Source organism: Lepus europaeus, chromosome 13 (genome assembly GCF_033115175.1).
Source record: "Lepus europaeus isolate LE1 chromosome 13, mLepTim1.pri, whole genome shotgun sequence".
Lineage (NCBI taxonomy): Eukaryota > Metazoa > Chordata > Mammalia > Lagomorpha > Leporidae > Lepus > Lepus europaeus.
This window is the reverse complement of record NC_084839.1, coordinates 58,625,847-58,643,344: the sequence shown is the minus strand read 5'-3', so window position 1 is coordinate 58,643,344 and position 17,498 is coordinate 58,625,847. Positions and strand designations below refer to the sequence as shown.

Sequence of the window (17,498 nt, the reverse complement as noted above, 5' to 3'; positions counted from 1 at the left end):
AAAATTCAAACAACATATAAACGTAGAAAATGGAACAAAAGATGCTTCTTCAATGTTGTGTATATTTTTCATCCTACTAAGAATCTTTTCAAAGTTCACCACTATTAATTATTCTTGATTTTTTTTTTTTTTTTTTTGGACAGGCAGAGTGGATAGTGAGAGAGAGAGAGAGACAGAGAGAAAGGTCTTCCTTTTTGCCGTTGGTTCACCCTCCAATGGCCGCTGCGGCCAGCGCATCTCGCTGACCCGAAGCCAGGAGCCAGGTGCTTCTCCTGGTCTCCCATGCGGGTGCAGGGCCCAAGGACTTGGGCCATCCTTCACTGCCTTCCCGGGCCATAGCAGAGAGCTGGCCTGGAAGAGGGGCAACCGGGATAGAATCCGGTGCCCCAACCGGGACTAGAACCCAGTGTGCCGGCACCGCAAGGTGGAGGATTAGCCTGTTAAGCCATGGTGCCGGCCTATTCTTGATTCTTTCAACAATATATGAGAATATTTATTATGTCTATGTGCATATACATGTGTGTGGAAATTTTTTTTTTTAAAAAGATTTATTTATTTATCTTGAAAGGCAGAGTTACAAACATAGAGGGAAAGACAGAGATTTCCATCCACTGGTTTACACCCCAAACAGCCACAATGGCCAGGGCTGGGCCAGGCTGAAGCCAAGAGTTTCTTCCGGGTCTCCCACGTGGGTGCAGGGGCTCAAGCATCTGAGCCATCTTCTGCTGCTTTCCCAGACTATTAACAGGCAGCAGGATTGGAAATGGAGCAGCCAAGACTCATACCGGAGCCCATATGGAATACCGGTGCTACAAGTGGAGGCTTAACCCATTATGCCACAATGCCAATCCCATGAATAGTGTTTTTTAAATCAAACTTTATGGGGTGGGCGCCATGGCTCACTTGGTTAATCCTCCACCTACAGCACCGGCATCCCATGGGGGCGCCAGGTTCTAGTCCCGGTTGCTCCTCTTCCAGTCCGGCTCTCTGCTGTGGCCTGGGAAGACAATGGAGGATGGCCCAAATGCTTGGGCCCTGCACCCACATGGGAGACCAGGAGGAAGCACCTGGCTCCCAGCTTCGGATTGGCACGGTGCCAGCCGTGGAGGCCATTTGGGGAGTGAACCAACAGAAGGAAGACCTTTCTCTCTGTCTCTTTCTCTCACTGTCTATAACTCTGTCAAATAAATTTTTAAAAATTATAAATCAAACTTTATACACACAGAAAGGATCATACGGCATACTTAGTTTTTTTTCATTTAATAATATATTAGATGGCTTTTTAAAATTAATTTTTCAGTTGTATTTCTGCTTGTATGTTATCTAAACTAACATCCAGATTAGCAAATGGTTACTGTGGATATGACTGTGTTTTTACTGTCTGTGTCTAAGCATAATGAGGCATTCTCCAAGAAAAGTATGGTGGTAAAGTGCTCAGCCTTTCCCATAAATACCATTTATTTCATAATATATATGCAATGTTATATCATCCTGAAAATAATGTAAAATAAATAGCTATTACAGACTCTGCAACAGAACTTATTTCCCATGTAAACAATGTTTCCATGGAAAAATGTATTTAGAATTCTAATTTAGAACCACAAATAGCTTTTTTGAAGTAGCATGGCACATACTATAGGAAAAGTATGGGTTTTACATGAATTTTAATCCTGGCACTGTCTCTACTAATTTTATCATTTTGAGCAAATTAGTTAACTAATCTTCAGTTTCTCATATGTAAAATGGAGATAAAGGTCCACATTTCTCAAGTTGCTTTGTGGATCAAATGAGGTGATCAGGCACGTAACGGGCACTGTTGAATTCCTTTCATGACCCTTTAGAGTGATTAACTTCAATTCTTGATTAGCTTCAAATTCCTGATCATCTAGAGAAGAGGGATGTGCCAAGAGTAGGCATTGGGGGACTAAAGATTTGAGAAAACAAGGGACAGGTTTAGATATTTTATTATCAGAATGTATTCTTTATGACCAGAATAAAGTTCCTAAATAGCTTCCTGAGTGTGGCTTATGTCCACTGTACTTTTGCTCTCATAGGTATTGGAATTAACCATCTCCTCTGCTTCATATTACTACTATCTGCATCTGCTCCTTTCATTTGGAGTTTTTATCCTCTTTAGCCAACTCCAAACAGCATTGAGAGTTTCTCCCCAGAAGGACACAGGGTTAAAAACCAAACAAAAACACCTGATATCAAAACAAGCACTTGGAGACTGATTATTGTAATGGAAGTGAAGGACCCTTATGGGGGAGAGGGACAAGAAACTAGGCCTGGGCAAATATCAGGGGCTTCTTAAGAGGATAGATGTTCCCCAGAGTCTAGCGGGCAGGACATTCTCTGGGAAGGAAAAGTCAATCCCCTTCAGAGAACCTCTAGGCACGCCTAGAGCAGAACTGCCCCTCCCCTCCGGGAAACCTCTGGGAGCGCCCAGAGCAGAGCTGCCCCTCCCCTTCGGAGAGTCTCTAGGCGCACACTTATGATGTCACTGCGACCAGCCAATCCTGTAACACCTCAGCACTCTCCCTCAGCATTCTCCGGTATGCTAATTGTCCCTCCGAACCAGCCAATCCCGTGCCACCTCTGCATTTTACACCAGCACTCTCCACCAGCATTCTTCGCCAGCATTCTCCCATATGCTAATGGTCCCTCTGAACTGACCAATCCTACGCATGCGCATTAGGAATATGCTAATTCGTTGCCTATATAACCTGTGTGAAACTGCCGCTCAGGGCTCCTCACTGCCTGAGGTGGGGGCCCGTTTGTGCAAACGTTCAATAAAAACCTCGTGCTTTTTGCATCAACTGGTCTGGAGTCTGGATCTTTGGGCGTCCTTCCGAGCAAGTGGGCATCTCTGCAACTGAGAGGTCCAACAGAAGAATGAGGACCTCAATAACTTACTCTCCTCAAAAACAACAAAAATACAGGCAAACAAATAAAATCAACTATTTCAGAACTCTGACATTTAACAAAAGCCATAGAATGAGGTAAAAATCATCTATCAAATGAAACTTGAACTCTGATGCCTTTGAGTAAACACAGCAGCTCAGGACCTTAGGTGAAGTATAATCCCAACAACACATACTTAATGCAAATGTCAAGTTCCAATCTTCTTTCTTTCCTTTTTTTTTTTTTTTTTTTTTTGACAGGCAGAATTAGACAGTGAGAGAGAGACAGAGAGAAAGGTCTTCCTTCCATTGGTTCACCCATCAAATGGCCGCTATGGCAGGCGTGCTGTGCCGATTCGAAGCCAGGATCCAGGCGCTTCCTCCTGGTCTCCCATGCAGGTGCAGGGCCCAAGCACTTGGGCCATCCTCCCCTGCCTTCCTGGGCCACAGCAGAGAGCTGTCTGGAAGAAGAGCAACCGGGACAGAACCGGCGCCCCAACTAGGACTAGAACCCGGAGTGCTGGTGCCACAGGCAGAGGATTAGCCTAGTGAGGCGCAGCGCTGGCTCCAATCTTCTAATACTTTAATTCTTTGACAGTTTTTGTGTCTTGTTTTGTTTACCATAGCTACCTGTGATTAAATAATCTAATACGGTGACAACACCCATGAATAGATAGGCAAAAATTTTCTAAAAATGCTTGCTATAATCAACATTTCCACCTTACACATGGACGGTACCATGCTATTTGCAATCAAACTGTTTAACAGCTTGTTCCAACAGTGTTTTAGCTTCACGTGTAGCTATTATATATTAAAATTTCTTTAAAAAAAAAAAAAGGTGACAGTAAAGCACAAATTGTCACTTGACCTGAGTCAAAGTAACAGTATGGAAATCATTCAACAATGCATTTCTCTACATTGAGCCTCAATCTTTCCAGGACTTTTTTTTTTTTTTAAATATTTATTTATTTATTTATTTATTGAAAGGCAGAGTTAGAAAGACACAGAGACAGAGAGAGGTCTTCCATCAGCTGGTTCACTCCTCAAATGGTCACAACAGCCAATCTGAAGCCAGGAGCCAAGAGCTTCCTCAGGGACTACTATGAAAGCACAGGGACCGAAGGACTTGGGCCAACTTCTACTGCTTTCCCAGATCATAGCGGAGAGCTAGACTGGAAGTGGAACAGCCGGGACTCCAACTGGTGCACATATGATATGCCAGCACTGAAGGCAGCGGCTTTATCAGCTATGCCATAGTGCCGGCCCCTCCAGGACATTTGTTAGTTAGATGGGTTAGTTCCATTTCTTCTTCTGTGGTAGCATAAGCTGCCCCTTACTCCTAGCTACTTATATAGAGTATCTTGATATTATTTTTAAAGTACCAGTCCTACAGTTATAACAGCTCTTTCCTTATGATTTCAAAAGAGCATTTTTAAAACAAATTTTAAACTATCCAATCCATACTGTACTATAAACTTATGAGAGCACGCACAAACACACCCACATATATACAGTTTCAGAAGAGATTTCCTTTGATTTGACTTCTAAATAATCAGAAATGGCTGACAATGACTTTTCTTAACATGAATTGAATTGCATGGAGAAAAAAAGAGCAAACTATATACATTTTAACAATAAATTCCTACCTTAGGAGAAGCAGAGAGATCTCTTCCCATAGAAACAACTGTGTTTTCATTTACTCCTCCTGTCTTTGATGAGAGGACTGGTGGGGCTGGGGCCTTCCTTTTTATTTTCCTTTCAGTTTCCAGTTCTTGACTTGGGTTTACCAAATTATTTGGAGGAAGAGATGGTTTAGGTTCATAAAAAGGATTTGACCTAAATGAAAGAAAAATTATTAAATATCTCTCCATAAAATGCTTGAAATAAGAAAACATGAATTAAAACTCTTTTTTCCCCCCCAAATAAAACTCAAACCAGTGGTAATCTAAAATTTAGAAACCATGTTCATCTTTTGGTTCACTTCTACAGATTCAAATAAGTAAAAATTTTCTCTTCTTAAAAGTGCCTTACATAAAAAGTCATTAAATACATGATCATGCTCAGTTTCAGCTATTATATGTAGAAACCTTAGAAAATGTTTAAAATATAAATTCTGTGTATTTTCTACACCCAATGAAAAGACATAACAATGTTTTTTTTTTTTTTAATGCTCTATCCCCATTATTTTTTCTTGCATTTCAGTCCTTCTTATGTATTAAATTTCCTTCTCATTATGGAACATTTCCTAGTGGTTCATTCACAAGAATAAATTCTCCCAAGCTTTGAAAATGTCTCTATTTCAACCTCCCACTTACATGACAGTTTAGCTGGATAAGGAATTCTAATTCTGTTACTCTATCTGTGCACTTTTAAGATATTAGCCCACTATTAGCCTAATATTGTTTCAAGTTATCTTTTATCTCTAGCCGCTATTAAGATCTCTTTATATCTGGCTTTAAGCAATTTTACTAGACTTAAATTTAGGTAATGATTACTTTTAATTTGTCTTGTTTCAGATTCCTTGTATTTCTCAAAACAAAAGCTGTTTTATCAGTTCTGAAAAATCACCAGTCATTATCTCTGTGATAATCTTTGGTCTATTTTCTCTATTCTCTTTTTTAGAAAATCCTGTCCCGGTTGCCCCTCTTCCAGGCCAGCTCTCTGCTGTGGCCCGGGAGTGCAGTGGAGGATGGCCCAAGTCCTTGGGCCCTGCAACCCCATGGGAGACCAGGATAAGCACCTGGCTCCTGCCATCGGATCAGCGCGGTGCGCTGGCCGCAGTGCGCCTGCCACGGCGGCCATTGGAGGGTGAACCAACGGCAAAAGGAAGACCTTTCTCTCTCTCTCTCTCTCTCTCACTGTCCACTCTGCCTGTCAAAAAAAAAAATAAATAAATAAATAAATAAATAAATAAAAAAAAGAAAATCTTACTACCTGTCATGTTTCCTATCAAATTAAGTCTACTATGCTATATTTTGGATAATTCCCTTGTATCTCTCATCCAGTTCAGTTTTTCTTTTTTCACCTGTGTCTGATGTTCAATTCTCCATAATTATTTTTTAAACTTATTTATTTAAAGGGCAGAGTGACAAATCAGAGACAGGGAAGAAGGGAGTGAAAGATCTTCCATCCCCTGGTTTACTCCCCAAACGCCTGCAACATCTGGGGTTGGGAACCCAATCCTGGAACTTAGAATTCCACCCGGGTCTCCCATGTGGATGGGAGCTATGATCCACTGCTTCTTGGCACATTAGCACAGAGTATGGGATTTGAGTCAGGCGCTCCTAGGATGGGGACATCCCAAGTGGCTCAAAGCGCTAGACCACAGTGCCTGCCCTCCATGAATTGGTAATTTCAGTAAGTGTATTTCTTCATGTATTTGTGTGTAGGATACCTCAGGCACAAAGTTTTCAGTTATTAATCAATTAAACATTTTTATTTTATAGTCTCTGATAAATCTATTTGAAGTTCTTGCATGTATAAGCCTGTTATTTTCTGGTATCCTGACTCTCTTAGTGAATTGTTCATTCTGTGTTTTGTAATTCTAGATTGTCAGCTCAGGGGTTAACCTGAGGAAATCTTCTGTAGTCAGCCTAGAGTGTCTCTCTTCAGAGTGCTTTATGCTTGTTTTTGCCAAGTATTTTAGGAAACTCTTTTATCTTACTTTCTTTGCTTGGGAGTTCTCAGACCATTTTGCAAATATAATGTCAAATCTGCATGAGGATGGGCCTGTGCTTATAAATTCTCAGTGAGGATTTTTCTGTCCCCTACCCAGAGTCTAAGCCCAGGCAGAAAACTCCCATTAATTACTCATTAAAATAAATAGCTGATACGTATGATGATTTTTTCTTCCTATTGCACAGTGATAAACTGTTATTCTAGCCGGCGCCGCGGCTCACTAGGCTAATCCTCCACCTTGCGGCGCCGGCACACCGGGTTCTAGTCCCAGTCGGGGCACCGATCCTGTCCCGGTTGCCCCTCTTCCAGTGGCTCCTGCCATCGGATCAGCGCGGTGCGCCGGCCGCACCGCGCCAGCCGCGGCAGCCATTGGAGGGTGAACCAACGGCAAAAGGAAGACCTTTCTCTCTGTCTCTCTCTCACTGTCCACTCTGCCTGTCAAATAAATAAATAAATAAATAAATAAACTGTTATTCTGGTTTTTACTTATTAGTTCATTGCAATTTCCTCTAACACTAGTAAGTTCCCAGGAGTCCCATATCCTATGTGTATAGCAATAATAAAATTTCCAATTTTACAGGGCTAAGGACCAGACCACCCAAGTACAGCAATCATACCAAAGAAATATTATCTAGTTACATTAGGCCTATACTTACTATCGGCCTCTTTTTCAACTGTGCATGTTCTTTGAATTATAACAGTATCAGACTCACCTAGAACCATTAATTATCTAAACGTCTACTTAAGGATTTATAGATAATCAGATTACATGTGATTCTGAGTACCAAGTATAGCAGAGAGGGAAAACATTCTTGTATTGCCACTCTCACTCTTGTACTAATGGTAATAATTAACATCATGTGACTCCTTCCCTCTGAATACTCAAAGATAACTGCTTTTAACTAAGTGAGGTAGGCACATACACAGAAATCTATTTTCAGTTCCTCATTTTTATGAATGCATTCAAGGGAAAAAGAATAAGAAATAAATATATTTTTGAAAATCTTGCCTACCAACATTAAATGTTTCAGGACTGAACAGATTCATGTCAATCTAGCTGAATTGTTTTATGAATTAAATCATATTTACAAACTATATTTATAGAAGTCATTTTAAATAATTATTCCTGATAAAAATATGTGTAATAAATTTCCATAGTATTTAGTAAGCTGGTAGCTGCTACAAAATTTATGTAAATATGGCTAAAGGGTAGATTATTTGTATTACAAAAGGATGTTGTGCTTAACAGAAAAAACAATTATTTTAAATCGGCATTTTTTAGTGTTCTTTAGATAGTTCAATTTATAAAACTCAGTTTGCATCACTGGTTGAACTCTGTAAAGAAACAAACAAACAAAAAAACTCAGTTTGCACACAACTTATCTAGAGTGGAGAGCAAAGTACTGGTGTTGTCCTTTTTCTTTATGCCTCTCAGCCTGCTTATAATCACTTAGTCTTCTCTAACCACTTGTATACTAATATTCTTTGTATATGGGAGATAAACACAAGTACAAAACAAGATCAGATCAATTTATTTTCTCAGGTGCATATTACTGGACACATAATCAAAACAGCCAATTAGAGCTGTTTCTCAATGTTTTTTATACTGTGTTATGAACTGAAAATAAAATTTGTATAAAATGCTAAAATGCTAGAGTAAACAAAGGAAGCAACTTGAAACTGGAGGTACTAAAAAAAAGAAAAGAAAAGAAACTGGAGGTACTAGGGACTCCAGCTATCCTAGACCATTCTGTTCCACCAGGAGGACTGTGAAAATCTATATCTTCACACATCTGTAATCACCTGTGAGACAACAGCATGCTGAACACCACCACTAGTAAGGTACTAAATCAGAATAAGCTCAAGAAGCCTCCATATCTAAGGGTTTTGAACGATCCTTCTCCTTTAAAGATCAGATATTAATAACCAAAACTGAATTTCCTACTCATCAAGAATAAACAGGAAATGTTTCCATTTATACATACGAAATATCCAGACTAGTCAACTCCATGGGGATAGAAAGTAGATGAAAGGTAGCCAGAGGACGGAGGAAGGGAAGAACTAGGATTAACTCTAATTAGTTTGGGGCTCTTTTTTGTAGTGATGTAAATGTCCTACTTTTAGATGATTGTACAACATAATGAACTTACCAGAAACCACTGAAATGTACATTCTAAAATATGAAAATCTGTTATATAAAATATGTAGAACTCATTTAAAATGTGCTATTATGAAAGAGTGAAGTCTGACAGTGCTTGCACATAGGCAGTTTTCTGTGAACACCTATACCTTTCTCCACAAAGACAAGAATTACATAATTGCCAATTAACACATTTTTTAAAAGATTCATTTATTTATTTGAAAGGCAGATTAGAAAAAATATATATACATATATACATAGAGAGAGAGAGAGAGAGGGAGGAAGAGAGAGAAATCTTCCACCCACAGGTTTTACTCTCCAAATGACTGCAAAGGCTGGAGCTGGGTCAGTCAACCTGGAGCTAGGAGTTTCTTCCGGGTATCCCACTTGGGTACAGGGGCCCAAGTACTTGGGCCATTTCTGTTGCTTTCCCAGGTGCAGTAACAGGGAACAAGATCAGAAGTGCAGCAGCCAGGACAAGAACTGGTACCAAAATGGGATGCTGGCCTCACAGGTGGCAGCTTCAATCTTCACAACACAATGCTGGTCCCCAATTAACACATTTAAAATACAGTCATGCACCACATAACAGCAATTCAGTAAGCAATGAACAACACAGATGATGAGGGTTCCATAAGATTATATCACTTAGTAACTTTCTAGCCAAGCTGATTTTTCTAAGTACACTCTACGATGTTCACACAATGACAACTGCCTAATGATGTATTTCTCAGAATGTATCCCAGTTCTTAAGTGCTGCATGATTATATATAATATATAGATATATGCATGACTATGACTATATATAAATATTAAATAGTATTTTAAGTACATAAAATTATTTAAGGAATTAACACAGTTTCTACATTCTGTTGATTATCTATAATTTGAATAATCTACTTCAAGACTTCCTACACACCTCTGAATAAACAAGAAGTATTTTTATTCTTGTTCTATATATATATATATATTTATCCTTGAATAATACATTAGTTATATCATTAACTCATTGTGAGCTGAAAATTCATCATTTATACAAAGAAAGTGAAAAAATGGAAAAAATCATTTTAAATGACATGATTTACTGTTCAGAAATTCATCCACGTAAATGAATTATGAAAAGAAAAACTAAACTTGGATAGAAACAGAATTAAGTTAAACATACTGGAAAAATACAATCTGAAGCAAGGGTATAACAAAATCTGCAGTCTTTTCTTCTCTCCTAAAAATCAATATTCCTTTGGAAAAACAACTGAAATTTATGTATTTATTTATTAAAGACTTATTTATTTATTTATTTGAAAGGCAGAGATATAGAAAGAGAGAGAGAGAGAAGGAGAAAGAGAGATCTTCCATCCATTGGTTCACTCCCCAAATGGCCACAATGGCCAAGACTGGGCCAGGCTGAAGCCTGGAGCCAGAAGCTTTTTCTGAGTTCCTGCATGGGTGGCAGGGGCCCAAGGACTTGGGCCATCTTTGGCTGATATCCCAGGCACATTAGCAGGGAGCTGGAACAGAAATGGAGCAGCTGGACACAATCCAGTGCCCACATGGGATACCGGTGCTGCAGGCAGCAGTTTAACCTTCTACACCACAGCACCAGCCCCACAATCTCAGTTTATTACACGGGGTATGGAGCTACTCTGAATAAAATTCAATGAGAGGTTTCTTTGAGAAACCTCATATCATATCAGAAAATCATATCAAAATGATTGATGTGGGGGCTAAAAAATCACTTCATAAATGTTCTGAAATAATATTACTTAATCTTCATAGGTTCTCATGTTTGCAACATAAACCAGAACAGCTGAACTATCCCCTAACACAAGAAACTGAGAAACATATGCAATTGCTAAATGTAAAGGACAGATGCTAAAAAGCAGGGAAGAGTGTATGCTTTCTCCTGGTGCTAATGGATACGCTGGGGCATGAAAGGCTGTTTGACACATCAAAGAATTCAGTCCTATTTATTTGTGATCATTTTCTGTTGGAGGATACGGGAAGAGTTTGGTAATGGAAGATGAGTCATATAAGCTTTTTACTTTACAAAAGGTCATAAGTTTACTATTGAATAAGAAGTTTTGGAGGATTTCTGTTACTGACATTGGACTTACTAACTCTTGGAAAAAAGAGAAACACGAAACAATTAATACAAACAGAATTTTTTCTGAATTTGCACATTAGCTGATGCAGTCTTTAAAACTTTTATGTTTTTTTTCCTAAGGAGAAAAAGAAAGCTAGAGTGTTTATAGGCTTTCTTTGGTAACCCATGATGATTGAGCAATTTAGAATGTTCTTTATTCACAGGAAAAAATAATAGTTAAAAGGAAACACCCAGGGATTCTGATTTTAGTTTTTATTAAGGCATTTTAGCATATGTGCTGCCAGAGAGAGCTCTACCAAGGCATTTTAAAAGTTTAAGCAAACATTAGATGTCTCTTAAATTTGTTAACAGGAGAGAGCAGGGTGTGTATGTGTGTGTTGTATAATACTCATGTATCTTGGTATGACTGAATGTGCGTGAAGTTTGCATTTACATTCAAGTACTCCTTGGTGCGTGGCTATTACTCATTACCTACACCACCCATGAGAAATTTTATTTTGATCAACATTAGTTATTTCAAAGAAAACAAATACAACTTTAGTAAGAGTTGGGCCAACTTTTCAACTCCTTATATAGTTATGAACTAGTACTAAGATCTCAACCTGGGTTCAGAATCAAATTTATTTTTTTAAGATTTATTTATTTGTTTGAAAGGCAAGTTACAGAGAAAGAAAGAGAGAAAGAGATCTTCTGTCCACAGCAACAGCCAGGATTGGGCTGGGCCAGGCCAAAGCCAGGGGCCTAGAACTCCATCAGTTTATCCCATGTGGGTAGCAGGGGCCCTACTCTGCTTTCCCAGACACATCAGCAGGGAGCCAGATAGGAAGTGGAGCAGCCAAAACTCAAACAGGTGCCCATACGGGATGCTGATGTCACAGGGAGCAGCTTAACCTGCTGTACCACAATGGTGGCACCTCCTAATCTTGTCAAATATCAATTGGCAAAATGAGAACTGGCATTGTGGCACAACAGGCTAGACTGCTGCTGGCAACACTGGCATCTCATATTAGGATGCTGGTTCAGGTTCTGATTACTCCACTTTCAATTCAACTTCCTGATAATACGCTTGGGTCCAAGTGCTTGGACTCATGCATGCCACTCACATAGGAGACCAGGATGGAGTTCCTGGCTCCTGGCTTTGGTCTGGCCCAGACCTATCTGTTGTGGCTATTTGGGGAGTGAACCAGTGAATGGACAATCTCTCTTACTCTCTCTTATTCTGCCTTTCAAATAAATAAATAAATAAGTAAATAAACTTTTAAAATTGTTAAAATATTGATGGATCCATTTGCACACTCATTTACCTAGCCAATCTTTAAGTCAATACTACAATATCTTGGTCAATACGTTTTTTTTTTTTAAGCACATGGGCCATCTTCCACTGCTTTCCCAGGACATAGCAGAGAGCTAGATTGGAAGTGGAGCAGCCGGGACTAGAACTAGTGCCCATATGGTATGCCATCACGGCAGACGGTAGCTTTAACCACTAAGCCACAGCACTGGCCCTGGTTAATAAGTGTTAAAATCAGATAGCATACAGCTATTTTTAAAATAGGTTATCAATTATGTAAGAAAATGTCTGAAGGTCCATTTTCAACAAGAATGGAAAATTACAGTTAGCTAACTTGCGGAAGTAGCAAAACTCATTAGGCAAACAGATCTTATGGGGTAGCCAACTCACAAGAGGAAATTAAAGCACAGAGGAGGAAGGAGGAAGGTAACTTTGTAACTTAGGTGATGTCATTGCCTACCCCATAGAACTCAGCCAATGAGGAACCAGGGGAGGGACCTGTGTGCTAGGACATAAACTGCTTGCTGTAACTGCTTCAGGTATGCTGCCTCATCAGCCACCCAATCTTGCAAGACCAACAATAAAGTCTAGCTTTCACTGCATTTTCTGAGTTCAAGCCCATGCTTTGAGGGGACAGGTGAGGATATTTCCCACAGTCATTATAAAAAAGCTTATCAATGGGGGATTGGTTTAGCACTTGCAATGGTTCACTTCAGGTGCAACAGTAACTGGATTAAGGAATACCAAGAGAACTGGTAAAACATTATTTTTAATTGTGTCTATAAGGGTGTTTGCAGAGGAGACTGGCATTTGAGTGAGTCGATCAAATAGGGAAGACCCACCCTAAATGTGGGCAGGCTTCATCCAAATGACCACAGGCTCAGATGTAACAAAAACAGAGGGAAAGCAAAAATAGTCTTTCCTGTGGCTGGGCTACACCTTTTTTCTGTCCTTGAACAGCAAAATTGCAGGTTTTCTAGATTTGGACTCTAGGACTTATACCAGCACTCCCACATTCCCCTAGGTTCTAAGGCCTTTGGACTTCAAATGAGCCGTGCCATAGGTATTCCAAGGATCTTCAGCTTGCAGATGGTCTGTTGTGCAACTTCTCTATCTGCATATAGCCAATTCCCCTAATAAATCCCCTCTTATCTATTCATTTATGTACATATATATTGATTGATCATTTGATCAATCTCCTATTAGTTTTGTCTCTCTGGAGAACCCTGCTAATATAGCATCGAATCTGTACAGTAATCAAAAAGAACTTTGTCTTTGAATCCATGACCACATTATTCCTCTCTGTTGGTATTGCACTTCAATTTCTCTCCACAATGTTCTCTTGCTTGTGGCGTACAGGTACTAAAATATTTGTCTAAATTTACCTCTAGGGTTGTTTGAATACCTTTATAAAAAGTATTTTTTAAATGTCCATTTCAGATTACATATTGTTACTATAGAAAAATGTAACTGAATTTCCATATTGATCTTGCATCCTGTAACCTTGCAATAAACATTCATTTTATTCTAATAGCCTTTTTTTGGAGGTTCTTTATGACATTTCTACATAAAAAACGTATTTTCAAGTAGCATTATATTCAAGAATCTTAAAACAGTATACTTCAATTTTCCCAATCAGCTTTATCTGCCATTGCCATACATTTTAATTCATACAACACAATTTAATACAATACTATTTAAGCCTTAAGCCACTATCTTTTAAGAAGACTTTTTGGCCGGCGCCATGGCTCAACAGGCTAATCCTCCGCCTAGCAGCGCTGGCACCCCGGGTTCTAGTCCTGGTCGGGGCGCCGGATTCTGTCCCGGTTGCCCCTCTTCCAGGCCAGCTCTCTGCTATGGCCCCAGAGTACAGTGGGGGATGGCCCAAGTGCTTGGGCCCTGCACCCCATGGGAGACCAGGAGGAAACACCTGGCTCCTGCCTTCGGATCAGCGCGGTGCGCCGGCCACAGCGCGCCTGCCGCGGGGGCCATTGGAGGGTGAACCAACGGCAAAGGAAGACCTTTCTCTCTGTCTCTCTCTCTCACTGTCCACTCTGCCTGTCAAAAATTTAAAAAAAAAAAAAAAAAAAAAAAGGCTTTTTAGGGGCTGGCGCTGTGGTGCAGCAGGTTAACACCCTGGCCTGAAGCACCGGCATCCCATATGGGCGCTGGTTCGAGACCCGGCTGCTCCACTTCCCATCCAGCTCTTTGGTATGGCCTGGAAAAGCAATAAAGGATGGCCCAAGTCCTCAAGCCCCTGCACCCACATGGGAGATCTGGAAGAAGCTCCTGGCTCCAGGCTTCGGATCAGCTCAGCTCCAGCCATTGCAGTCAATTGGGGAGTGATGGATGGAAGACCTCTCTCTCTCTCTGTATAACTCTGACTTTCAAATAAATAAATAAATAAATCTTTAAGAATATTTTTTAAATGACAGATATTTTATATATACAAGTGTATTTGTGATTCCCTGTGCTCTTCATACCTCTGCATTAATTCAAATTTCTAAGCAGGGTCATTTTCCTCACATCAGAAGGACTTCCTTTTTTTGTTGCATTTTTTTTTCTCAATATATTTGCAAAGTAAATGGTAAAGAATCCTTTCAGCTTCTAGATGTAAAGGTAAAGCTCATATTTTACTCTTTTTTTTTTAGAGTAGGGAATAGGAATTTGTATTAGCAGATTTTTGTTTCTGTTATTTGCATTCAGTACTTTAAGAATGTCACCCACACTGTCTTCTGGTTTGAAATGTTTTTGTTGAGAAGACGTCTGTAGTTTTCTTCATGTTTCGTGTGCTTCAGGTTTATTAAGCTTCTTGGACCTAAAGGTTTATATATATTTTGAATTCCTAAAACTCTTGATTATTATTTCTTCAAATATGTGTTCTTTTCCCTTACCTCTCCCTCCTATCCTTCTAGGACTCCAATTACATACATGTTGGGCCACTTGAGTTTTCCCACGACTCATTTATCCTCTGTTCATTTCTTCCTCATATGCTTCAATTGGAAAGGTTCTATTGCTATGTTTTTAGGTTCACTAATAATTCATTCTATAGTATCTAACATAAAGTTAATCTCATCCAGTGTATTTCTCGTATCTATAAATTCAATTTGGATTTTTTTTACATCATCCATACTCATGTTCTCCTCTACTTTTTTGGTTATCTGAAATATAAAGCTTTTTTTTTTTTTTTTTTTTTTTACAATGCTTGTCTATTTATTGTATCATCTCTCCTACTCTGAACCTATATAGAATAATTACATTTTCTCCTCATTATGGGTCATATTTTCCTGATTCTTTACATGCCTGAAAAACCTCTGATTGTCAGATGAGTTTTATGTTTTGGTTGTTGGATTTTTTTTTTTTTTTTTTTTTTTTGTATTCTCTTAAACACTTTTGGGCTTTGAATGGGATGTAGTTAAGTTACTTGAAATTAGTTTGCTTTTTCAGAGCCCTGCCTTTAAGTTTTGTTGGTAGGCCCAGAATAGCCTTTAGCCTAAGACTAATTTGATTCCTCTTATGAAATAATACCCTTGATGTTCCACTAAGCTGGGAACTCTTTACTCTGACTGGAGGAAACACAAACTATCCTCAGTCCTGAGTAAATCTGAGGAATTGTATTATTTCTTTGTCCTTAGTAATTTCCTTACATACATGCTATGATGAATACTCAGTTAATGACTCAAGAGGAACCATCTACAAATCTCTGGAATCCTATGAGTAGCTTTCTCTATCTTTTTGACACTCTGTCCACAAATTCTAGCTGCCTTGGTATCTTTTTTTTTTTTTTTTTTTTTTTTGACAGGCAGAGAGAAAGGTCTTCCTTCCATTGGTTCACCCCCCAAATGGCTGCTATGGTCGGCGCGCTGCGCCGATCCGAAGCCAGGAGCCAGGCGCTTCCTCCTGGTCTCCCATGCAGGTGCAGGGCCCACGCACTTGGGCCATCCTCCACTGCCTTCCCGGGCCATAGCAGAGAGCTGGACTGGAAGAGGAGCAACCGGGACAGAACTGGCGCCCCAACTTGGGACTAGAACCTGGGGTGCTGGCGCCGCAGGCGGAAGATTAGCCTAGTGAGCCGTGGCTCCGGCCTTGCCTTGGTATCTTAAAGTCCAAAGTCTGTTTTCTAATCAAGGGAGATTAGTAGGGTCTGTTTGGGTTTTCTCTTCCTGAACCACAGTTGGAAACTCTTTATAATAAAAACAAGCTTGGATACTTGCAGGGCTTACCTTCTTTCTGTTTTTTCAGAGGTCGTTCCATGCTATTTGTCCTATGTCTGAAAGCTGTTGTTTCAACTATTTTATTCCATTTTTTAGTTGCTTAAGACAAGAGGTTAAATTCAGACTATGTTACTCTATCATGGCTACAAATACAAGTACTATTGTTGCTTTAAACACACTCAGGGCCACAGTTTGAAGCCTCACAGGGTGTACATTATATAACTCCAGATTCCAGTGTGAACACATCCCTTTTTATCTTCACCTTAGATTTGTGCAAAACAATAGCCCTAATCACACTAGTTATACTGAACTTGTGATAATCCCTAGTCTATAAATGTTATGATCTTCTTGTTGGGCATTTGAACGAGTCTTATCATCAAATCAATATCATAAATGATTATTCTGTTCCCACAACAAACTTACCACATAATTGAAGTATAATGCCTTTGGTGTTTGATTGAAAACACTTAAATACCATTTGTAACATGATTTCTATGAGAAGGCACAATTGGAATTCCAAACAGAGACTCCAGGAACACATCTCCCTCACTTTAAGGTGAACATATATCCACACAGAAGAGGGTCACAGAATAAGGGTTCAGACCATAAAACTTTAGCAGAGAGATACTTTGATATTAACTTATAAATTATATATTACACTTTTTACTAATTCAAAGGTATATTAAATAAGGATCTCTTTAGTTAATTCAGAGACTAGAATATGATTATAGCAAAATGAAATGTACTTACTCATCAAACTCTTCTTCTTCAGTTTTTGAACTATCAGCATACAAATACTTGCTCATATCCACAGGTCTTACATTTTTTCTTTTTGTAGATTGGGGAGGAGAATCCTTTGTAGTTATAAAAGTTTCTGGCTCATCAAATGGGTTCAAATACTGTGGAGTCTGTACCTCTTTAAAGGGATTATAGCTGTTATAAAAAGATTCTTCTGACTTTCTAGGTGAAATGGTTTCAGTGATTGGTTCTATAAAACAATAGCAAATGACAAGTTAAATGAATAGCATATAATATTTTCTTATATATTCAGTGTTTTATACCATCTTGAATTAATAAAACCTATGGGGCTGGCAATAACAAAGCATACTGTAGAGGTGCTAAGGAATCCTTATTTTGGAGTCTCTAATAATAATAGCTTTATGGTACA

The 17,498-nt window shown here is 39.2% G+C and overlaps 1 protein-coding gene across 4 annotated transcripts in view; it reads right to left on the bottom strand.

The window, feature by feature from the left end:
* The window catches only part of EHBP1 (EH domain binding protein 1), a 378,411-nt gene that overhangs the window by 193,035 nt on the left and 167,878 nt on the right, over nucleotides 1–17,498 (bottom strand). For all 4 annotated transcript variants that reach the window (XM_062209516.1, XM_062209514.1, XM_062209518.1 and 1 more), the window contains exons 9-10: nucleotides 17,081–17,318; nucleotides 4,550–4,739 (exon numbers count right to left, since the gene is read on the bottom strand). In XM_062209516.1, the coding sequence (XP_062065500.1) occupies nucleotides 4,550–4,739; nucleotides 17,081–17,318 (428 nt within the window). The remainder of the gene's footprint in view (nucleotides 1–4,549; nucleotides 4,740–17,080; nucleotides 17,319–17,498) is intronic.